We start from the raw sequence: 25249 nt of genomic DNA, 5'->3' as shown, positions 1-25249 counted from the left end.
ACAGTAAATGTTTACTGTATACATTTCAACTAAATGATTTTTTGAGCGAGCAAGCGAGCGAGCTTCATTTTCTATTGCATTACCCTACCCACCCATCATAAATAAATTTGTTTACTTGTGATACAGGCTACAGATGTCATACAACAAATTTCAGCCTCGTCTTTAAGTATCAAGCAAATTGTAATTCTGGTTTCCGTGGAAACCTCTCAGAGCCAAACAATGGAAGAGGGGTAAAGGACAAGTGCAGTATGCCGATCTTTCTTTTGTGGATGTGCGCGCGCGTGTGTGTGTGAGAGCATGCATGCAAGAAGCATTGTGTGTGATGCGTGCGTGTTTGTGAGTATTATGGGGGAGGGAAACATTCTGGACGGACATAATTCTGTTTATAATGAGTATGTACAGTGTGTCATGGGACTACTCGTTCTTCTTTTTCAGTGCTCAGTACAAACCCGTTTCTGCAGGGCATGCAAATCAGATTTCAACACCAACCAACACATATTTAGCCTAAATTTGTTTACTCTGTCTTGTGAAGTTCTTGTTTTGTGTTTCCTGTTTTTTCTAATCCCATACACTGAGCTAAAAATGTTTTTGGACACATATCTTTTCTTTTGGACTGATAAATGGATGTCTATCTATCTACAGTATGAATATGAAGTATACTGGTGTTATTTGGTTTAAAGCGATGATGCAGTCGTTTACAGACCTTGAGTATAGAATTTAGCCGTAATCTCACCACACAAGGGTGAAAATGTTCGTTATTCGCTCGGCGAGCACCTAAAACGCCTTTTGTCTCGTATTTCCGTAATTGCGGCCACTCTCCTTACTACGCTCTGATTGCTTCGGGAGTCCTGTTCTTGGTTTTTTTGCCTGTATGGATCACAAATCTCAAGCTTTTATGGAGCCCCAGGGGCCACAGCGGAGGAGCGGGCAGGACAATGTCTGAAGCTTTTCAGTGGGATGCGGCCCAGTTTAGGTCAGCAGAGATGGACCAGAAGTTTGGAAAGAAATGATTTCACCATTTCATCAAAACAAGCTCTTTAAAGCGAAGCAAAGAGAGGTCAAGTGCAGAAACCACACTCAAGGAGAATTACCCTCTCACCCGTTAAGAAAGCTAAGGGAGTACTCAGCGGGGAGGCCCGAACGTCGCACCACGCCTGCGCCAAAAAAGCTGGCCATCAATGTGCGGCGGCAATTTCTGCCACTTGGAGATCACAGGTGAAAGGAAATTGATGGGCACTTTTCTATTATTAGTGCCAGCGAAGGAAACATTAGTGTCAGAGGAACTTGTCGAGCTGCCTCCCACCCATGTTCGCCAAAGGACTTTACTTTCTTGCCAGATTTCTACCGTTTGCGTCTGATATGTATACCTTTTCCTGGAACAAGTCTCCCTTACTATAGCACAAACACGAGGTGCCGCTGCTGAATGCTGGGGAAATAATCTTGTTCATTAACTGATTAGCATGGTTACCTGGAAAGGCCCCACCTTCTGCCAGGTAACCGGGTTTCCTCACAGGGCCAGCCGAACAGATGCCGCATGCTTCTCACCAAATACAATGAATTACTTATGCCCCGCTTAGCTTAACAAGGAATCACTCTGCGCAGGTTTGCATAACACCGATACGGACATCTGTCAATGTGACTTTTGAACCACCTCTGCCTCTGCCTGGCAGGTAACACGACCCTTATCACTGCGGCGTCAGGCTGTGGGGTAGATTAGGGCCACCGGCGTACATGGATCTCTTTAATGAATAATGTAAACAGCCCTTAGCCCCAGTTCACCCTTTAAATTGGGCGACTTCCTCCGTAATTGCGGTTACCATTTTTAACTATAGTTCAACTGTGCGTGCATGTTCGTAAGGTAGAGATGTAATTGATCTATGCTATAAAACAATAATACTGTCATCATTTAGTCAAGTTCCAGTTGTTACAAATCTGTATACATTTCTTGAACACAGTGGAAGATATTTGGAAGAATGCATTTAACCAAACAGTTCTTGGCCACCATTGACTACAATAGTAGTAAAAATGACAATGGTAATCAAGAGGGCCCCAGAACTGTTTGCTTTCCTACATTCTTTAAAACATCTTCTTTTGTGTTCTGAAGAACAAATAAACTTATAAAGGAATTTTCCCACTATGGTAGTCAATGGTGGCCAAGAACTGTTTAATTACAAGCATTCTTTCAAATATCTTTCTCTGTGTTCATCAGAACAAAGAAATGCACTTAGATATGAAACAAAATGAGGGTGAGTAAATCAAGACAGAATTTCATTTTTTGGTGAACCATTTCTTTAATAATGTTTGGTTCATGTGATGTGCAATATAAAACCTTAACATTTATGGTGATTTGTTGGCTATTGTTTAGCTTGTGACTCAGCTGTGCGATATAAGAAGACTTTTGTCATTTTTCGGAGGCCGCTGGCATCCCTCCAACAAACCGGATCTCAAACTGGCCATTTTTCCATGCATGCAGTTTGACAATTACATTGTATACCAAGCGCCAATTTGTGTGTATTGAGATTATTGGTTTTAATTAATGAATTGCAATCTCCATAATAAATACCCTCTTAATTTGGTCTTAATGTCATTTGTGTGTTGTGACAGCAAAAGTACAAATTAATAGTGATTACGGAGGACACGATTCTTAAGGGAGTCTCCAAACACTTGTGCCTTCGGACATGTTCTTTGTTAAGCGTTGAGATCTCAAATTGAATCTGAGGATTGAATGATGTGGTTATACAGTATTGTTTACAAACCATCTCAGGTGCATGTGTTTGTCAGTGAAAAAGCAAAAAAGCGTCAGGGATTCGTGGTGCCCTGCCACACAGCTGTAAAATTCCACCCCTGTTGAATGAAATAAACCAAATTACAATTTCTATACGTAACCTCTTTCACACCAAAAAAAACCCAAAGGTTATAGGAAACAGTGTTGAAATACAAAAACAATCATGCAAATGTGCAATAATGTACAGTAGAATGGCAGAAAATGCACAAAGGCCTCACAAAACAACATGACAAACTAAACATTTTAGTCCCAGAGTATACCTGAATACTGCACCGAGCACAATAGAGGGGACAAATAGCACATTTGTGCTTGAAAATACACCTCTTGTGGCTTTTTCCAGCCAAATTATGGAAATGCGAAATGGCTGTCTGCGCTTCCTTGCAGCTGGCGTCCCCTAAGTGGATAAAATTCATGCTAAGGTAAAAACATAATTTCCCAATTTCTTTGTTGAGCATAGACAGCACTTCAATCCCATTTATTATTGTGGAGGAGATTCTGGCATTTAAAATGGGTCCATCTTATGAAGCACACACAAAGACTGAAGACTGGAGCAGGAATGTGTTAAATTTAACAGGAAAAGAGGTTCATTTCCTTAGTTGGGGATATATCACAAACGACATATATGAAATGTTGCTTAAATAGCCCGAGAGGAAGAGCACAGTACTGCAGCATCTGTTTGGACATATGGATGGTTCTTTCCTGCAGGCCTGTATACTTGCATGTTTGTGTTGAGTAAAGCATTCAAATGAAGTCGAAGCAGGAACGGGGCACCTCCTCTGTGGACTTATCAGTGTCCTTTCCAATTGCATAACATCTTCACTTCCTCAGCACAGATTGAGGACTCGCATCGATCTCACTTACCGAGGACAAACGGTCGTTAGGTGTCCATTTAATGAGCTCGGAAATCAGCAGTCTGGATTTATCACGTCCTGAACGAGACGAAACGAACGTAGCGCGTGCTCCTTTATCTTTTCAATAATGCAACAAGTGCAAACATGTCAAATGAGTGTTGCCTTTCTTAAAAAGTGAAGATGCAGTGAGAAAACCATATATATATAGCCAAAAAATTATATATTGATAGCCCAGATGGCAGAGATTATAAAAACAAATATGGTGTGATTTTAAAAAATAGTCTTATTTTATTTGGAAGTATATTGAGTGTGCGGCCAGCGACAAAATAGTGATTTTTTTATTTCTTAAAGCCTGATTGTGCGCAAAACGGTCACTGCGTTTGGAATTTATATAAAAAAAAATATATATATAAGTAATAATAGGCTAAGAAGAGATTTTTGTATGTGGTTATCTGATGGTGCTCTGTGCAGAGTTACGTGCATTGACTCGCCTAAAAAATGGTCGAAATAAAAGATGCACCTATTATGTGATATTCCGATGAAAATCATTTCATAATGCGTGCAAACGTGCCTGTGATCGAAACGTGTTGTAAAAAACGCAGACCATGGACATTGAATATTAATGACTAAATAAAAACCAAATTACAGTAAGTTATTCAGGATTTTATTTGCATAAATATACACAAACAACTAGTTGCATCCCTTGAGAATAGTTAAAATTTCGTAGCTGTTAAATGTTTCTAAAGGATGAAATCGAACTGATCGGATGAAGATCAACTTTATAATCTATGATAAATGAGTTTATCTAAAAAGATACGTTCATACACAACATTTCAAGGCAAGCACCCTGACTAAAGAAGTTCCCTTCAATACATCATAAAAACACGTTGTGCATTCAGTCTTTGTCAAATTCTGTTTCGTTAAGGCAGAGAAGGGTGTCAAGCTTAAACCCAGACATTTTCATCCACTATAAATTGTATTTTAATTCAAACGTGTTAACATAATCTACAGGACAATGCAAAATATTGAATGTGTGTTAACAGAAAAAAACATCCACAGCCTACTGTGTTTTATTTAATGCAACCCTGAGAATATCCTCTGAGGTAGTGACAAGATAAATCTATAGATGCCAAAGAAAATCACGATGCCAACTGACACGCTGCGTGCGTCTAAATCATGTGGTGTGTGGGTGAGCTCTTCACATTTCTAACATTAGCCTAATTGCATGTTGTAGTGATTATCCGTCTCCTGATGTGGTTGTTGTCTGCGGTGCTAGCTCTCAGCACAGTCAATTAAATAAACAAAATGCAATTCATTTGTAAGACATAATATTGAACGTAAGAATGACAGACTAACGCTTAAAGAAACGTGACTTTTATTATGAAGGCTGACTTTCTGGGCGATCCAACATGCGGTGACGTCATAGAGATCCAGTAAATTGACAGGCCACCTGCAGGGACGCAGCAAGGCTTTAAAGGGACAGGCATTGGATGCATGGGATGCTTTTGTTACGGCACATGGCAAGACGACTGGCTGTCATCTTCAGCGAAGCGGTCTCCATCTCCACACCTTCAGCAAAGACACGTAAGGCATTTTTTATTTATTTCACATTTTACGCTTCGGTCAAAATAGGTTTTTGTGAGATTTAAAAGGGATGTCAGCTGAAGACAAAGTGCTGAGGATAAATCCTGGAGTTCTCGGAAGGTTTGGCAAATAATGTGTTACAGAAACCGCCCTAGGAAAATCGGAGCTGTTGTATGATGACCTTTAAATTCAATAACTCAATAATAATAGAAATACATTCACTGTAGCGCGGGTGGTAAACATTAGACGGAAACATTTAGAGATCGTTTGAATGCGTAATATGTCAAATATCCAGTTTGATGTCATGCCGACGTGTCTTTTTTTTGCATCTCAAAACCAAACGGGTGTGTAAATGTGTGTAGGGCAAGTTGGCGAGCGAATAGAGATGTCGGTCCCGATCAACAGGTAGCGGACGTAGTCCGGGTGACAATATCGCGTTGTCAAGTCACCAAGCAGTCATTTTCGTTTAAATGTGCATGTCGAATCTCTTTGTGTAAACAACAACAAAAGCAGCCTTTTAGAAATGAGCAAACAGTGGATTTTCTTTCCGAATTTTTCTTTTAGCGACGAAAAGCCCGAGGGTCACGACCAGCGACACAATTCATTATTAGAAAGCTATTAATTCCGTGCTTTGCTCTGTTCGGTAATCGTTTTTCTCCAAGTCAATATGCTTTTACAAAAGTTCCATTGATTATAGAAGAGGCGCCCCATCGAGATACGCAATTCCCCATCTGGTGTGTTGACCGAATGACTACAATTAGATTTGAAGAGCTGTTTATTATAGTTATTCTTGGCAAATCCAATATCAGAGCAGTCCTCAACATCCTCATCTTTCTGGCGTGGCTAATCACATAGAGGGGTCCTGGTGGCCTTCCCTTAACGTTTAGCTCAAATGTATTCCGATGGCAATTTAATGCAATGAAGTGACATGCTGCCTTGGCAGAACTCCAACCCCCTCGGGGTGAGTTCGTGGTCGGATTCGAGCGTTCAGCCTATCGGTGGGGAATATGAGAATTCGCACATCTCCAGGTGGGCTCGTCTGTGCTCCCAGATACGTTTATATATTCAACAGATACATTCAAAACGCAAGAAAAAGCTCGCTTTATCGGCAGACCTTGTTTCGTAAAGGGAAAATAACATTAAAACATGCCGTATAAGATAGGCATATAGGAAGAATATATATTATTCTCGGGAAATAACTGTGATACGACTCTAAATTCTGTATTTCGCATTTTTGGAAGAAGTGTTGCTTTTGTAAATCACATATTATATGATGGTCTTGGGGTCGTATGCATGCTGAACAGAAGAAAAAAGGGAAGGGGGAGCAAAACCTTGAAAACAACATGCCATACCTACTCACCAAAAATGTGCGAGGAAAAGGGCGCTTATAATTAGCTTCCGCCGGATATGTGCCACGCGATTGCGCCTCGATCAATTTTCAGCACCACAGTGGTGGACAGCTCCCAACGTCGCCGCATGGAACGGGAGTCAATGGCAATCATTCGCAACACCACGGGATCAAACCCCGGGACAATTTAGCAAATGAATGATTTATTCAGAACAAGACACACTAATGTTACAACCTCCCACACATCCATAAAAACGGAGAATATCGCCCCCCTTGATTTCATTAGTTTGATTATTGTGAGCTCTCCAACGTTTAATCTAGGATTGCTTTGTATAGCTCACAATATTTCAGAGCTAATAGAAATACGGCGAGGAACGCTGAATACGTGTCTGCCGTAACAGCCAGAAGCACAAAGCGACGCTTAAATAAAAGTCCGAACACGAATTGTTTTGTTGTTTGTCAGATGAACTATATCTCGAACAGACTGAGATGTAGGCTGCTTAATCTCCTCCGAATTAAAGATTTCTTGCGTGGGGTTTAGTGACGAACCTCCGAAGCGCCTAACAGATGTTCAGAACCACCTGTTAGATTGAAAGTGCATATTCTGACGTCCTTAAGAAATATTGCACTTCTGTCTCACCGAGACCGCACAGAAAAACACAAGAATGGGTTTAATTGCAACTTTTTGCGAATACTGACTTCGGCACGGCAGTCGCATTTTCTCTCGGGGCAATGGAGACGTAAGCACCTTTTATTAAAAACAATCATAAATAAACAGTGTTATCTGTCAGGAAATTAAATTACGTAGGCTGCAGGTACAGACAGCTTTGGTCACCTCTGATAAGCTTGTACGTCACAAAAATCTCTTAACAGCCATGTGAACAAAACGCAGTGAATTGTACTGAATTAAAATGGGGAAGTCAGCTCGTCTCTAGGATGATGTTAAAAATGAATGAGACTATTAGACTGCCAATCAAATCGCAAAGAAACGCAATAAGTCGAAAACAAGCAGCAAAATGATCGATGATTCCTCGCTGCGTCGTTTCGATCACGTGCCGTGGATGTGCGCGATGTACACGAGCAGGCGGAGGCGACAGGTTGTCCGCGAGCGTCGTGATGACACATTTACATGGAAAAACACTTCCAGATTTGGCAGCCCAAATGTCCCGGTCTGTACTGCACGAAGAGGGGGGGGGGGGACGTTTAGAGCAGGTGTTCAAACAAGTGCATGCGCGCGTTTGCTCAATTATGCAATTACACGCAGCCTGGTTACGTCAAAGTCCTTACGTCTGCCTAAAATACGACGTGTTGACTTTACACGCGAAGATAACAAACTAGCTTTGTCCACTAAACAAAACCACTCAAACGTAGGCTGCCTTCTGTCTTTATCGTTTTCAACAGATGTTTTTTAAAAACCTGGTCTCGAAAAAAAGGAAACCTTATCAAACAACGCCTGTGTAAATGTATAAATCTTATGTTGACTTGGTTGCCCAGGGGCATCAGGTTCCTCATAGATGGTGTTCAAGATCACATCACTGCACCCTCTCATTTAATTAAATTTAGGCATCGGGGACCTTGGAGGTTCCCCTTGCTAAAAGACTGCGAGATGCTCGACAGCCGTTGATCTTTCTGATTGATATTAGATCACCGCCTACTGTAATATGTGGAATCTACTGAAGACTACGCCGTTATGCATCAGAGCCCGAACGCACGCAAACGTGCACACGCATGCCCACAACACAGTGAAACATGACAGAATCTGAATAAAAGCCATTTGTTATCGTGTTGGAGTTGCGAATAAAATCGGTCTTGTGACAGACCCTAGAGAGGATGTGGAGCAAGGTTTGATCCAGCCCAGCTGTCCACTGGGGGATGCTGGGAAAGTTGGTAAGTTGCCAGCAGGGACAGCGTGGAAGGCCTAAGACCACATCCATGTCTGATTTTCAAGATCTGTTTGTGCTTGAAAATATTTCTTTTCCAAATACAAGAAAAACAGATGCCTTTCATCTTACCTCTTCTGCATGACTCTGAATTTGTAGCGGTGATAAACAGCTTTTCCGTGCGTTCTTATGTTTTGTCTGGCGGTCGAAAAATAGACAGAGGTTACTCAGAATTTAATTTGATTAATATATAATAATAATAGAACAAAAGTACAGTCGAATGAGTTACCACGTCACATGTAGTTCAGAATGCAAATCCTTTCTGTCTAAGGCAAAATAGTTATTCATGGTCCACTGTGTCATTCGCATCTACAGAGAGCTAAGCACATGGATCCCAAGGGTATCTGGGCTAAGAAGCTCGGCTTTCCTCCCAGCGAGAGAGTGTCTGTTAGGCCGTGCAATTGAATTACAAAGCAGGAAGTGCACAGGACTAAGATTGTGCACAGCAGGGTTCACCCGCACCGAAGAGACTGTGCATGTATGTTGTGCATATCAGAGCGGGTCTCGGTGGAAAACCTGGGACAGTTGCCGTTTATCTTTTCACTTGTGGTTTTAATTACAGATAAACACACAACGGAGACTAAACAACAATTGAAATGTGCATTTATGCATTACGTAACCATGACTGTTTTTTTATTTCAGAATAACAAGTGTGGGGAGAACGCTGTACGTGTGGTGCATCTGGTATGTGATTATGAATTTCGCAACCTTCATTTAACTCTAAAAATATATATGTTTTTCACTGCATCGTAAATCCTGACCTAAGCACCACCTATTGAAACAATGCATTAAACCCCTTCGTGCCGGTTTCCCTGGTTACGGCCACTTATCAAGGAAAGGTCTTAAAGATCAAACAGGTGTGGTATCCTGTTGCCCCGATCCTCCCGTTGCTACGGACCTTTGTTCGGCGCCGAGCACAGGTGCACGCCAAAGCCGTGTACACAAAAACACGACGCGGGGACAAAAAGCATTTCGCTTCACCGCCGTGGTGCCATAAACTACTCTGCGACCTATCAAGCAGAATGGGGGTGGGGGGCAGGTGGACGAAGGGCGGAATGGAAGGGGGTTGGGAGAAGAAAGTCAGAGTGAGATTCATCATCCTAGGTGGGCGCAGCAAGGGGCCTGGACTGGGAGAGAAAGCCTGACTTCACACAGACATATCTGCTGCTCTCCCATCGATACAGACCACTCCTCGAGAAACACCCAGCCAGCGGGGGTCCGCAGCACTCCCCCCTTCCTGTACAATTCGCACACAATAGCACAAGAGTCACGTGACACGGCAACTACATATTGTCTGATACATTTGAAACGTTGACAGATCGACCGCTTCTCTCTTTCTTATATATCACTCAATTTGCAACCACTGTCTCCACCAATCCGGTTTTCTCTAAAGCGTCGATTCAACTCGTGTCACGGTGTTTGATGGCGGAAGGCGACATGATGCGTAACACCCCTCTCAACCTTTCTTCAATCCAGCCGAAATGTGTTAAATTAAATTTGCACCGTTTGATTAACAGGAGACGTGCCTAAATGTTCAAGCGTTTGTATTGACTGCGCTGAATGCATCACACAATCGGATTTGAGCACGGCGCCTATGAGGTCATCTGACATCATTGTGACATTGTGCAGTTTAGAAAATAGCCGAATTGATTTTTGCAGCGATAAAAACAGGCTCGGGTGGTTCGCCAAAGACGTCCAATCGAGCTAATATGATTGTAACCAGGAAAAACGTTGTCTGAATCTCAGCTTCCCCAAGGATACGCAACATGACACGCTGTGGCGCTTTCCGTACAAAGCCTACTTTAAATAGACAAAGCGTTTTCAAATCAGGAATTTCGGCGAAATTTGTGAAACCCTCCAGCGCTGTTCGTAATTACCAAGATGAGAAAACCGTGAGCAAATCTGCATGTGACTTCTGAAAAATAGAGAATAACACAAAAATATGATAGATCCGTTCACTTTTTTTGCATGGTGACTACGGTTTTAATTTTTCCAACATACCTCTGACAAGCAGATTGAGGGGTGCAGAACAGATTCACCACCTCCACATTGCTCCAATTTCAGCAGTGTGGAATGAAAGGGAAAAACGGTAAAAGGCCGTTTCCACTGAGCTCCCGGGAGAGAGAACATGTTCAGGTAATTAAGTGTAGCTTCACTCAGCCCCCTTGTCAAGGCAATTACCTTAAATCATATGCTCTTACCCACGTTAATTACCGGGAAATCGGTCTGTACACCACTGACTGACAACCACACTTGGGCTCGAACATATTTACAACAATAACAATTATCCTATGTAGCGTTACATCTGTAACATCTGTGATCAAAACAGATGCTGCTCGTGCATTGTAGCCAAAGGTATTTCAATGAGAGAAAAGGGAAGAAAGCGGTCTGCTCCATAAAACCACACTTTCAGATTTAAATGCAGTCTGCTTTCTTATTTAAATGTACATAATAAGGCTACCACGATATTAGATTTTCACTACAATGTTATCGTGGCCAAAAGAATTCTGGATAGTGATATTATCGCAAAATCTATTCCGATTACAAAAAATTTGTAATCATTTTAATAGTCAAATTGATGTGATTGGCCAACTCTTTAACATGGGTTGGCTCTTAAAGTAACAGTCACAAAATAAAAATTCTGTCATCATTTTTTCACCATTTAAAACATGTAGTTGGCTCTTTCTTTTCCTTCCAAAAAGAAATGGAAATTGCCTCTGTGGGACACAAATAAGATATTTTGAGAAATGTCTCAGTGGTTTTTTGTCTATACAATGGAAGTCTATGTTGTTTGGTCAACAACAATCTTCAAAATATCTTCTTTAGTGTTCGGCAAAAGAAAGAAAGTTATACAGGTTTGGTCTTTTTTGGGTGAACCATCTCTTTAAGGCAAAATGTTAAATGGGTGCAAAACCACCACTTGACGCATCAGATTATCCACCAACTACTGAATTATTATGATATTATAATGTGAAGTGTTAACACAATGTCCATAATCACAGTAATTAATATCAAATGTATTTTCAAAATGTGTATATTATGACACCTTTAGTACAGAAATAATCCAGTTCATTAAGATGAGACAGAAAATGATTACAGAATTTACGACATATTGAGTCACATTCCAATAAAGGCATACAAATTAATCTTAAATTTATATTGAACCAGGCTTATTCAACTCATCATGAATCATTTATAGAAGAAACAACTCTTTTCTAGTGACAGTTCCTATTTGTCAGTGACTCAAAATATAGCTGTTATTAGAATATCAGGGAGGAGCGTTTCTGCTTGTACTGTAACAGCAGAACGGTGCCGTAGAACCACAAGCACAGTTTGCCATCCTCTCACAGGCTTTCTCAACCCCACCCAACAGCACTCGGAGAAAATCAGAGAGATGGCTTCATGCATCTCTGTAGCGTTTCTTCCCTCCATGATAGAAAGACGTAGAGAGAAAGCAGGAAAGGGGAAGTCACCTCGGTTGTAAGTCAGCCAGCTAATCAGCTCAGGGCCTGGGGAGAGAGAGGACGAGTGAGAAAGCTAATAATTTTAAGGGGTGAATGAACCGACACTTAAGGTGTTCCTGCTATGTACTGTCAAAGAAAATGTTCACTAGATGTGAAGGGAATCAAATTAGGAGAGGTGGCCGGTCAGGATGGTGAGGGGCTGATGTGGCAGTGTTACGGAGGTCTTATTGCATTAAAGAAATGTATGTCGACTAATGATTGCATTTGGGGAAGAATGAAGCAGATTTGATGTATCTCTGCGCGTTAACAAGCATGATAGCAGAGATGAGATTAGATTTTTTTAGAAATAGACAAGAAAAAAACACTTACCTACTTATCTACGTAAACCCTACTTAATGAAACAGAAATGTTTCAGTTAGAAAATCAATTTGCCTGTTCTTTATCTTTGTAATTTCCGATAAACCTGTAAATGTTACTAAACCAGATCTGTATAAAATGTGTCACTTTAGGCCTAAAATTAAGCATTATTATATATATATAATATATATAATTGCTATTTTTTTTCTACTTTCTGAATTAGTCATTACCAACATAGCACATCTGCTCGGGACATTTTCATTTAAACATCTGAATCTAAACAAGATTTCTCCCCTAACCGACATTATTATCTACCTCCTAGGCTCCGCAATCGTCTGCCCTAATGTATTTTTTAATTGTTTTTTTTCCAATACCTTTTTTAACACATGAGTTGAGAAGGAAAAAAGGACCATTAAACGAACATGACCACCTATTCGAGGTCTCTCCATTAGCGAGACGCGATAAATCCGTCCGACGTCCAAACTGTCATGTTCAGGTGCTATAAAATCCCTGTAACATGCTCAACAATCCAAAAAATGAAGACAATTGATTTTCCTCTGCCAAGAATGATTGTAATAAAGTTTTACAAGCGTGACGAATCTCTGAGGTTATGATCTATGCACGTACTCCAAAGAAAAGGATTTTTCTCTCTCCATTGAATCATCTTTAGACAAATGGCCGTGACGGAATAATTGGACATTAGTCCTAATTCAGATGTTATAGGAGCTGAATTGAATGCTTGCTCCTCTTGGCTGGACACCGAGTTTTTTCTCGCCGCGCGCTGCATTTCATTTTTCTAATTGTGCTCGGTGAAAAGCGGCCATGCTAAAGTGAAGAGCATAATTTAACTGGGCCTAATAAAGGATTACTATTCAACGCAGGGCCCATTATTTTCCAGCTGGACTCCCGACCGCTGGGGAATAGGAACGGCACTCTCACCTTTTCCCTTTTTTCTCACTTGCTCCCACTTCTGCTGAATCTTAAGTAAACGTATAAGTGCATGCGGAAACCGGCTCGGCTACTTAAGGAAAATTGGCGAAAACCAAAGAAAAAGGGAAGGCTCTAGTTTATTCATATGAACTGAGGAGCCTATAATGGCTGATATGTTTTTTTAATGGAAAAAACCATAGTTGATCCGAGCTAATTTCCCATGTGCGGCTTGGGCTCTGAAAGTAATCCATCACCTCGGTATGAGGCATGGCGGAGCCTCTAATGAAGCTCTCCTTCAGAGGGCTAGAGAATCGCGCTGTCAGTCTCCGCTCAATGCCGCGTCCGACACAATGGTCCGCCGATTGTTGCTTTCTCTTTGTACATGCTAACCCAAGCAGGGCCTTATACAAAATGAATGGACCGATGTAACCTTAGATTTGACGGTCCCCTGCCATCCCAAAACACCTGTCAGTCATGCTTTTGTTGTTGGGTACAGGTGAGTTTGACGGGGGTGCGCTGTCGTCTGAAACAAACGCGCTTGTACATATTTCTATCTGAGCTCGGCAAAGATGGAAGCAGTGCAGCTGGTTGGCGTTACCGTGTCAGGGCGAGCTCGCCTGAAGTGTTCCTATGATCAAATGAGCATCTTCTTTTTGACAAAGCCCCGTGTATTTCTGCTGGATTTTTGTTGTGCGTTGTAGAGCCCTCCACCCTCCTGCCCGAGAGAAAAGAGAGTGTTTCTTCGGCTGAGAGGGGGTCACACTCCACTCGCCCGCGTGTCGCGAGGAAGGTAGAACTGAATGCACTCGGCTGTCCCTCTTGAAATGTCACTATCAAAGGTCTAGGATGCGCGTGCACGCGTGGAGGGGTTTTAGCAAAATTACACGCAAGCTCTAAGAAATGGCAGGCTTGCTGCGTCCTCTCCTGCGAGATCTTCCGGGCGCTTTTCTTTTTCAGTACTTCGAGCTGTCATATCAAACTGATGACTTCATTATGTACCGAAAGGCTAGGGTTAGGTGGGAGATGTGAGCTTGCTTAATCGAGTGCTGTGCGGTTTATGGCTGTCTTTTATACCCCAGGGTAACTGCCTCGTGGCTAATGTTAATTCAGGAGGATAAACAGCGCTACGTGGAAATATATAGCAGGTTGATGCCCCCTTAGCATCAAGCTATTTGTCTGTCCACATCGAATGAGAAATGGCTGTGCAACGTGGGAATTAATAGATATTTGACGTATAATTACTAGTTAGGAGGGGCCTGTTTTCGGACCGATGCGTTTAGACCAAATAATTGTCATTTTCACATGATTATTTTTTAGGACACTTTATCTAAACTAGAGTAATGGTCAACTTTGTTTGGTGGTAAAGGAGTAACTCATCCCAAAAAAAATTGGTCATCATTTATTTACCCTCATGTCATTCAAGATGTCTGCCTCCTTCTGTGGAACACAAAAGAAGATATTTAGAGAAATGTTAAGTGGTTTTGTGTCCACACAATGGAAGTCAATGGGGTCCAATGTTAATTGGTTACCAACATTCTTCAAATTATCTGAAGAATAAAGAAAGTCAAACTGATTTTAAATGACGAGCTTAGCTGATGATAAACTATTTTTTGGATAAACTATTTTGGAAACGTATCTGTTTTTTTAATACGTAAAAACCCCAAATAAAAAAGGCATCAAGAATCAATCATCATAGGCCACATTATACATTAACGGCCAATGCTTTTCTCTTCTATAAATCATCCTGTAAGGTTTCTAAGTATTGCCGATTCTTGATGATTCACAGCTAAATCTCCTTCCAAAACTCTTCAGATATATCTGTTATTAGAGCAAGGGGCTCGACGGCTGAATCACCTTTCATTTTGAGTCTCATCCGACCGGACACGAGGTTACCACAGTAGCCTTCAGATACCAGCGACATTCTACAGGGTGTGCGGAGTCTCCTCCATGGAAAGGGCAGGTACGCTTCAGGTAATACCACATTATGAGCTCCTGGAGTCTGGATTTCTGTGGATTCAAGCAGGTCCACAACGACTTTATTGACAGTAAATCAATTTGAGCTTCTATGAATTATGCGCACACAGGACATGTTGATGGTTTTATCCCCCGGTAGTGATATTTGAGAAGAACATATATATTGGAAAAGATTAGAGAGGCTCTACCCACAAATATTGAAGTAAGTCAAGATTCCTTTCAATAAAACGACACTTGGGACTTCATGCTTTCTTGATCTTCCCGCAGCATCCACGCATCATGGTCTGCGGCGCCGTGGAAGACTAGTGATTTTGTTGTTGTTCTTTCTGCTTTCTGACAACAAGTCACAGTCTACCTCAGCGCCCCGGTCCCTTGACTAGCGGTCTGGTTGTCAGGTCACGTGACAGCGCAACAGTCTTCACGTGCGTTCATTTAACCGCGCATAAAAATGTGTGTTTTGGCGCCATTACACGCCGTCTAACAATTCAGCTGATAACCTTCCTTTGTTTTGTTTTTTAACATAAAAATGTTGGAATAAATTCAGCAGAGCGTTTATTTTTGTTGTAGCAAATATATCCCCGTAGGACCCGATCGCACGGGGCTGTTTTTTTTCCTTCCGCAGACCAACTTAAGGTGGACGCGGTTCTGTGTAGGAGGGCGATATGTTTCAAGGCCTCGAGCTCCGACTCCGAGCTGATCTTTTATTCATGTGCAGTTCTGATGAATCAATTATCTCAGATTCGCTATTGTGTTGTCTGTTACAAGATACGTGATAGCATCTATGTTTTTCCTTTACCTCAAACTGATTAAAAACATCATTCTAAAGCCTGTCTGACTCGACTCCTTTATTTTGAACATTCCAAACAAAGCGTGTTTAACGCGGGCACGCAAGTCGGGTAGCTCACGTTACACTTGTTGCTTTATTAATCAAATCGCCGGAGGTTATTAATCTAGTCCTTCTTAATTAAGAGGCCATAGATAGGCGAATTACAGCATTTGTAACGGTATTGTGCAGACGATAGATATACACACAGACCAATAAAAGCCTTTGGTAATGGCTTCTGTGACTATGAATATGCATTAGCCTTGCGAGCGATGAACAATGAGAGTGGGTGTTACCTTCAACTCTCACCAAACGGTGTAGGATGTTTCCATGGCGACCACCATGGCAACCTCTCGCTGAATTACCATCCTCGGCCTTGAGAGGGTCTGTTGCCGACAATACGCGCTGGCTGCTTTTATCATGCTAAAACTATAGAGTGCAGTAGGTTATTACGACTCCATTACTTTAAGAGTAATTCATTTAATAAGATGTCGCCCCCCCTCCCCGAAAAGCCCATTCGGGGTCAGGCGAACGGCGGATTGATCCTCGCGAACTAGTTCACTGTTATTCAAGGGGAAATGGTTTGGAAATTGAGAGAGAGTCCAATTTTCATTTGCAACGATGCCACGCGTTATTATCAAATCTTTTCCTGGTCCGACCTTGGTGATGGGTCAAAGGATTTCAATTACTGCCGCATGAGCTCTCAACATCCAGCCGCTTGTTTAGACGAGCGGAGTTCAACAGGTTCCTTGTGTCGTAATTTCCAATTGCACCCGTAAGACCTCAGTCAAATGTTTTAGAAAGTAAACACGGGTTTCGTTTGGAAACACACGGTGCCCTATGCGGGGTCTGAGGCATGAATGATTAAATAAAAGAAAAAAAGTTATTTAAGGGATGTGTTGCTTCCCAATCCTTTATTTCGTACAAAAGGATGGTTTCAGAGACTACACATCGGTCTTTCCTGTCATAAAGAAGCCTATAATAGGCTAAATAAAAGAAAAAGAATAAAACCATCATGTAGAATAATGGGTAAGTGTTGACACATCACACACATACATGTTAAAAATAAAATGTTGTATACTTTATTTTCACTTATTTAAAACATAATACTAAATGTAATTAAGAATAACAGCACATCTGCTGTTACCAAGGCATACATCTTAAGTCGGGTAGTTGCCTTGAAAGCTTTAACGTGTCTGACACTCTCAGAAACAGCAAAGTCCCTTGAGTAAAAGCGCCATGACAGGCGGTGCTTGTGCAAGCGCGCCCCCTGCCGTACAAACAAAACTCCTGCGAGCGCATGCTCCAGTCATGACGTCATCGCTTACAGGTCCCCAATTAAGCGTACGAGTTTACAAGAACAGCATGAGCCTCCCCGTGATGATAAAGTCATTTTTGATGATCATTATTATAATACATGTTTCATTATACAATCCTCGTATGCAAAAGAAAGATGTTTTTGGCTGAAAAGTTGAAACTCTGAATACTGTTATCATGTGCTCGAGGCGCTGAATATTTCTACCGTGTCGCAATGCCAAGGCAATGTAAGGGAGAGAGAGATCACAGATTAACCCGAGCCAACTGCACTTCCTACAGGACAGCTGCCATCCGTTGAGTGCCCAGCCGTGAGTGAGCGTGCCCACCATCTGATGCGCAGGACGATGACAAGAACACAGAGTGTCATCCATAACGCACACGCGAGGGCTCTTTACATCTGTGTCATGTGATTGGTCATTAAGAGTATGAAAAAACATCTCCTTTGGAAGTTATTAATTGTGGTTTTAATAGAAATGACTGTATAATGGTATCTGTGGGTCTCTACTGGTAATGTGTTGGATTGGTAGGATGCTATCTGGCAGATGGAACCAACACACGCATAAAGGAATTTTGTAGTGGTTTTAATGGTAAACAGCTGATAATTACATGGCTGTAACATGTTTTTTCCAAAGGAAGGGTTACGTGTAAAGATGGTCATCTTTTTGACACAGACGTTGGAAATCTGGAAGGGCTAAACATGGAACGTGGAACATCTGGCTTGGGTTTTAATTTGAGTTTTATCCTCCAAGAAAACAGGAACTGTGGAAATTCTCATAGAATATGTATGACAATATGTTTTCTGGAATTTATGAGCATCTGCTGTTCAAATAATGGAAATGGTGATAATAAAAACACATTTATTAGTTATGTGTCAAGGTTTCATACAGCTAGAACTTTAACGTTCAGAAAGCCATCTTAGAAATCCAGAATGGCTGCATGAATATATAAACAATTGTGTTAAAAACCAGAAAATAACGTTTGGAGATAAAAATTGGGTATGAGAAGAAAAACATCAAACATCTGTGTGTGAGCACAAATAAAATAAATGTTTAAATGAATTGATTAACATTAAAAAGCTATTATGAGTTATAATCAACTGATAATAGGTTTCTTTGTCTGCCTTTCAACATAATTCACCTGTGCTCTGGAATTTTGTTTCATATCAATGTTCATTGTGTTCACCAATTTAGCATTTTTCGGCATGGTTTATGAAAGCCCTACAATGCAGCTAACAATGCTTGGTGAATCTTCAGCTTTGTTTTCACTTTCACTCACACGGCCCCTGCTATCAAGGACATTCACTGAACTATAGCCAGCAGATTAATAAGATAATGCTTACCAAAACACACTTTTCCATACCCACTCCCAGTATAATATTGGAAGAAAGTCTAGGGTTTATTTTCTCACATGATTTACATCACAAAATGAAAGATATAATTAAGAAATAAAGATATAAAACATTGTCTGTGGCTTTTATGAAGTATACAAGATATCTATAAGATATCCATAAATGTATAACAATGTTTGGTAGCAGGTGATTGTAAAAACATAAATATAGACGTCTTGCTTTGTTTTTGACATTGTTGATATACAAATACCTATTAACAAAATATGTAGTGTTTATTTTTAAACACTTACAAAATGGATGTACTGTAAATCACAAGGGACAGAGATCAAGCAAAATAGCTGTTTAACACAATAGCTTTGTTAAACACTAACTTAAAATAGACGTTCGTAGTGTCTTTTACTTAATTAGAGTCAAACCATTATGACTCAGTAACGTCTCAGCACAGCTAAAACTAAACAATAAGGTTTTATTGAGTCATGCTCCTGATCTACCTATCTATCTATCTATCTATCTATCTATCTATCTATCTATCTATCTATCTATCTATCTATCTATCTATCTATCTATCATCTATCTATCTATATCAAACCATTATGACTCAGTAACGTCTCAGCACAGCTAAAACTAAACAATAAGGTTTTATTGAGTCATGCTCCTGATCTACCTATCTATCTATCTATCTATCTATCTATCTATCTATCTATCTATCTATCTATCTATCTATCTATCTATCTCAAACCATTATGACTCAGTAACGTCTCAGCACAGCTAAAACTAAACAATAAGGTTTTATTGAGTCATGCTCCTGATCTATCTATCTATCTATCTATCTATCTATCTATCTATCTATCTATCTATCTATCTATCTATCTATCTATCTATCTATCTATCTATCTATCTATCTATCTATCTATCTCAAACCATTATGACTCAGTAATGTCTCAGCACAGCTAAAACTAAACAATAAGGTTTTATTGAGTCATGCTCCTGATCTATCTATCTATCTATCTATCTATCTATCTATCTATCTATCTATCTATCTATCTATCTATCTATCTATCTATCTATCTATCTATCTATCTATCTTTAAAATTCATAAAATTCATAATAATTTCGTTTCTTCTGAAAAACAAATGCAGTACATTCAGTATATTACATTAAAACTGTCACAATGAATGATCAGAATGACTAAACCTCAGGCTCCGCCCCTCCCCTTGACGTCACGGGTCAGCTGACTGGTTTGTTTTGCTGGGTAGACGGACTTCACAGGGACGAACTGACGACAGGAAGGATACGTAACGGATAAAAAACACACGATTTCGACATTTAAAAAAATACATAACAGACCAAGATCCGTCCAGAGAGTAAGGGGAGGAACAGTTAGGCAGGTGTGCCTTAAACGCGACATTTACCTTCACATTTAAACATGCCTTCGGAAAAGACATTTAAACAAAGGAGGACATTTGGTAAGTGCATGATGGAGTTCATATCATCCGAAAAAGCACAACACTGTTTCGTCATCTTTTTACATTTTTACAAAGAAAATAATATTTGGATTCATTTGATTTGACAAGTGGCACGAATGGCCCTGTAACTCGTATAAGTAACGAATGTGTTTTGTATTTGTGATCATGTATACAGCAGGACCCACATTTGTTAATGTCAAGCATGTAAAACCCAAATGTAACGTGTGTCATGAATTATAACACGAACTCTTTGAACAATAGACAAAAAAGTCAGACCATATAAAAACTAGGTTATAAGGGTCTCGGCCATACAAAGTCAACATATAACCGAGAGCGAGAGCGAAAGCGTTATGTAATGTCAACGCAGAATTAAACTGATAACATAAACATCGATAATATTTTGTCTTACGTTATTTTCAACTTACCAAAACGACAATGTTTGGTGCTTTTTCTTTGTTTGCGGGCAGATGTTTGTGAAAACGCAACGCTGCAGGATTGGGGGATGGGACGCTTCGTTTAAGGTTATTTCAAAGGACTCGTGTAAACAAACAACGAAGCGACGTAATATTGTTATACGTTTGCGATTGTTTATTTAACAAGTGCATACAATATTGATGCTTTTGTAATTATTGTCACTGTGCTCTGTTGCACGTATTTTGAAGGCCCTACAGCGTCATATTTATTTGTTTACGTTTTCTTCTTTTAACGTTACTTTTTCTACGCTCCCTAAAATGCTAATTTTACCTAGATTATGTTTTTAATAATATTTATTTTACCAATACTTTGTTATTCTTAAAATGATCAAGGGGGTGTTGTTGTGGTTAAAAAAAAAAACATCTTCTAAATACAACAACCAAACGTGTTTATCTCATAAATGATCGAGTTCCTTCCCTCGTGATCTACGTCAGATATTCTGGGTAGAAAAGTTTACTCCATAAAGTTGCTCAATGTTTTCACGTGGGGTCATACATCTACAACATGTGCTCGAAAAACGTCATGAACCAAAGGACCTCATGGCCCACAACAGATATCTTTCTGTGCTTCGCAAAACGTAAATGAAAATAACATAAGTTTTAATGCCAAAACGTAGATGTGTTGAATTTTACACCTGTCATTTAGATTATTGTTTATTGTCAGTTATTTTATTGTTTTATGGTTGCTGTAGATACAGTTCTGAGTCATGCTGAGCATATCAGTTATACACAAAATACTTCCTTGTTTCTCTTTCGTTTCTGCTCATTAACCCATTTTGAGATAATACATGAGACACGTGCTTTTAGAACAAAGTAAACCAGACTCAACACAGTTTTGTTCAATTTATACTGAAAGAACAGTGTAAACACTGTAGCTGTGAATCAACATGATTGATCCTGCCGACTACGCCAAGTTTTGGAGTGTTTGTTTTATATGCCAGTTGAACAAAGTTCATCTGCAATACAGCTTTTAAACTATAGACGACCTTTCTAGCGTATTCGATTGTATTTTTTCATTTCACACTGAACTATACGCTAAGCCCATAGTTAAACATGACTGAACCTCGGGAATTTGCAGAATCGATTGATACTCCCATATCCGCTCCAGGGAAATGTCTGTGGTGTAATGCGTTTTTGTGGATTGTGATCTGGCTGTTTCTAATATCCGCTTCCTGTCCACAGAGCAGCGGGTGGAGGATGTTCGGCTGATCCGAGAGCAGCATCCCAACAAGATCCCGGTAAGCAGATTATGCGTGCGTCTGCGGAGCTGAACGTTAATATTGATAGCCAGTAGAAAAGGCAAGCAGCTGGGAGGGTTGTGGGTTTTAATGTTTCAGCCGGTTTGGAGCCTTAAGACCACAGTTTTACTCTATGCCCCCCGGTGTCATGCAGGTATTGATATATTTACATTGGACCTTTTATTATAATATTTGAGGAAGTTATACATGGGAATTGATTATTTATCTTCGATTAGACAAAATTCTCATTTGTCCCTTTGTATCATCTTTCTAAAAACATTTGCATTTGGCATAATAAGTTAATCTTATGTAAATAGACGTTTTAAAGGAATTTAAATGTGTGTATACAACTTCCATTAGCCCCTTCAGGACCAATTGTTGTCAATTCTCTACTGACAATCCCTAAGGGTTACTAGTCTCCATTGTTATTCAAGCTGACTGGAATAAAGAGGAGGGTTACCTCCTGTTGGCTGAATAGACACAAATCACTTCCTAAAGTATTTTCAGAAAGGTCTATTATCTTATTTTTCACCTAAAATCCTCTGGATTTACAGAAGTTAAAGAGTTTGGGTATTCTTAAAATAAAAAAACAAAATAGTCCCTACTAAATTTTACGTAGCTGCTCTTATCGTGAATAATTTATCAGTGCATTTTTTTTTTAAAGAAAAAAGTAATTTTATCTTAAAATAGGAACTCCTATTTATTTAACAGGCTTATTTTGGAAAAACAGGTCTCATCGCAACCGGTTGTGGTTATTTGTATTTGCTTGTTACATGTAGTTGTTTTACTCAAAATGCTTCAAAGGAGCTTTCAAAGATGGACGTAAACATTTATATATTATTTAAATTATATATTCATGTTGATTTATTTTTATATTGTTCTCAAATACTACATTTACAGTATGTGTATGTGTTTATAAATACAAAATGTATATGTTTTAATTTAATATTTAAACAGACTTTTATTCTGGATGCAATTTTTCGAGATTAATCGTTGAACAGTCCTGCACAGAACTAGCTAGGTTGGCTGATCTTAAATGATCATGTGACGTTCGACATATACCTAGTAACTTATTGTTCAGCAGTTCATACTGAAACCTCTTTGTTATTGAATCAATTTGTTTTTCAGGTGATTATTGAGAGATACAAGGGAGAGAAGCAACTGCCAATTCTGGACAAAACAAAGTTTTTAGTCCCTGACCATGTGAACATGAGCGAACTTATTAAGATAATCAGGTAAACCAGTTTTTTTATTTTATTTTTTTGTTATTATTATATTATATTATATATATATATATAAATATATATATATATATTTGTATTATTATTATTGCAAACAAATATATCTGTATTTTAATCAATCTCATTTAATTTGATACTGTGCTACTCTCCCAACATAAACACAAAACAACATTTGTTTATCAGCCCAATTATTATTTGAATTTGCTAATATGCCTTCGTTTTATGGGTGTGTTTCAACAGGAGACGCCTCCAGCTCAACTCAAACCAGGCTTTCTTCCTGCTTGTTAACGGTCACAGCATGGTTTCTGTGTCCACCGCCATTTCCGAGGTCTACGAGCGCGAGAGAGACGAAGATGGCTTCCTGTACATGGTCTACGCCTCCCAGGAGACATTTGGAACTGCGTAAAACGGCACACGATTGGCTTTCGGTCTCGGACAGTGATACAGCTTACCCTGATCCCTTACAACCTCTCCCCTAAATCCAACCCCTCTCCTTTTCCCCAACTCCCAATAGGACTTAAGGAACCAGCTGAACTTCCAGTCCTTTTGGCTCAAATCCCTCAACCAATCCTAATTGTTACCCAAAGCGAAATCCTAAATTCCATAAAATTGTTTTAGATCTGTATCTTGACTCTCGTATTTGTGTTGTCATATATAGGCAGAGGGACCGTGTTTGTAGGTCAGTTTATGGTTGGCTGGACGATGATCCAGTTTCTCAATAACATTTACCCAACATACACAAAAAACTTGAATGAAACTTCCGAGTGGAGCTGTAAAATCACCTTAGTGTTTCAGTTTCTTAATATGACCCGACGCATTAAGAAGTCAAACAGTTTGAGAGGTTATTGGATGAGTCTGTTTTAGCTTGAAGGGGTGGTGATATATAACCCCCTCGCTGCTTGAGGAATACTTGGATAGCTAACAATCTTCTCGAGTTGGGCAGACTTTCTTACCTGTAAATGTCAATAAATAAGCCGCTTTCTGCCGTATACTATTTCTTGTCAGAAGCCATTTTGTTTTTTTACACACCCTCTTGAGGTTTTGCTAGCTAGGTCGAGAGCGTTTTCTCAGCTTGAGGTTTGATATAACGGCCTACTTGCCTTAGAGACATTTTCAGCGCTTTCCACAGCAAGTAAATATGACGTGGTGAAAGGGAAAAATCATGCCATTTTATTGTAGTTTAAGCTTTAAAATGTAAGTTTAAGAAGGACAATGTAAATTATAAGACAATGGTACGGTGAATGGAGAATGTATACTGTAATGTCATACAGTAAGATGAATGTCTCGGGGCTCGATCTGCAGTTCTACTAAAAATCCCTTGCTTGTTTAGCTGCACGCTTTTAATCCTCTCGATTTTATTAGAGAATTATTTACGCCTTTATGAATACATAACCGTGAGCTGTTGTACTCGGTCTTATCTACAGATAAGCTTAGATGCCTTTTATCCAGAGCATTTATTTCCAATGTAATGGTCTTGCTCTTATTTAAAGAGATGTTGTCTTTTGTTTTGTTGTTTTACATGTAGAAAATCAAATATGTGCAATGTACAAAAGTACTGTTTGAACAAGGGTTTACTTCACAAATTATCAACCTTTTATCAAACTAAACTCATTTCTGCATTTGTCCTGCTCTCAGATTTCATATTTACAGCAATATCACACTTCTACATCTGTCGATATTTTAAAAATAAAAGAGAAATATACACATTGTCTTGCTCTCATTTAAAATAATTGGTTTCATAGAACTAGTATTTAATCTTTTGTTACTTTTTATTATAACTGAAAGATAATATTCCTATTATGAATAAATATAGCCAGGGGAAAAACTCCATTTCAAAATTATTTTCTGAACTCACTATTTAGGTGTTTAGGTAAAATTCTTATTTTTGGTTAACTTTTCTCAGAAATTTTAAATACAAAATATATTTCTATTTGGAGAAAATGAAAACTGGAGAAAAGATGCTCTGTATTTTTTCAGTCGTCAAATACTGCAAAGAAAACAAGTTCATATTTACTTTTAAGCGACATATCAGTATAATATTTCTTTGTGTATTTAGCAAAAGTTTAAAAATATATGTGTTTTATGTGATAACCTAAATTTGTATCACAGT

General features: G+C 39.5%; 1 protein-coding gene and 1 long non-coding RNA gene across 3 annotated transcripts; one reads left to right on the top strand and one right to left on the bottom strand.

Annotated features, from left to right (window-relative positions):
- Positions 1–11460: 11460 nt before the first annotated feature.
- On the bottom strand, positions 11461–21831 carry LOC130413851 (uncharacterized). Of its 2 annotated transcripts, none has more exons than XR_008905546.1 (4): positions 20613–21831; positions 15114–15266; positions 14667–14696; positions 11461–12017 (listed from the first exon to the last, which is right to left on the bottom strand). It is a non-coding gene; the product is annotated as an uncharacterized LOC130413851 (long non-coding RNA). The 2 variants fall into 2 exon arrangements; XR_008905545.1 differs by lacking the exon at positions 20613–21831 and adding an exon at positions 15426–16341.
- map1lc3b (microtubule-associated protein 1 light chain 3 beta) lies at positions 19970–23764 on the top strand. Its single transcript, XM_056739352.1, has 4 exons — positions 19970–20187; positions 21843–21898; positions 23027–23133; positions 23380–23764. The coding sequence occupies exons 1-4, from the start codon at positions 20148–20150 to the stop codon at positions 23543–23545; spliced, it is 369 nt and encodes a 122-aa protein (XP_056595330.1). The 5' UTR covers positions 19970–20147; the 3' UTR covers positions 23546–23764.
- The last annotated feature ends 1485 nt before the right edge of the window (positions 23765–25249 follow it).

The sequence above is a fragment of the Triplophysa dalaica genome, chromosome 24 (assembly GCF_015846415.1).
Source record: "Triplophysa dalaica isolate WHDGS20190420 chromosome 24, ASM1584641v1, whole genome shotgun sequence".
NCBI lineage: Eukaryota > Metazoa > Chordata > Actinopteri > Cypriniformes > Nemacheilidae > Triplophysa > Triplophysa dalaica.
This window is presented reverse-complemented; position numbering and strand designations above follow the sequence as displayed.

Coding starts and splice junctions, on each gene's coding strand:
- map1lc3b (XM_056739352.1), top strand. CDS start 20,148: ATGCCTTCGGAAAAGACATTTAAACAAAGGAGGACATTTG. Junction 20,188..21,842: donor TAAACAAAGGAGGACATTTG/GTAAGTGCATGA, acceptor TCCTGTCCACAG/AGCAGCGGGTGGAGGATGTT. Junction 21,899..23,026: donor AGCATCCCAACAAGATCCCG/GTAAGCAGATTA, acceptor TTTGTTTTTCAG/GTGATTATTGAGAGATACAA.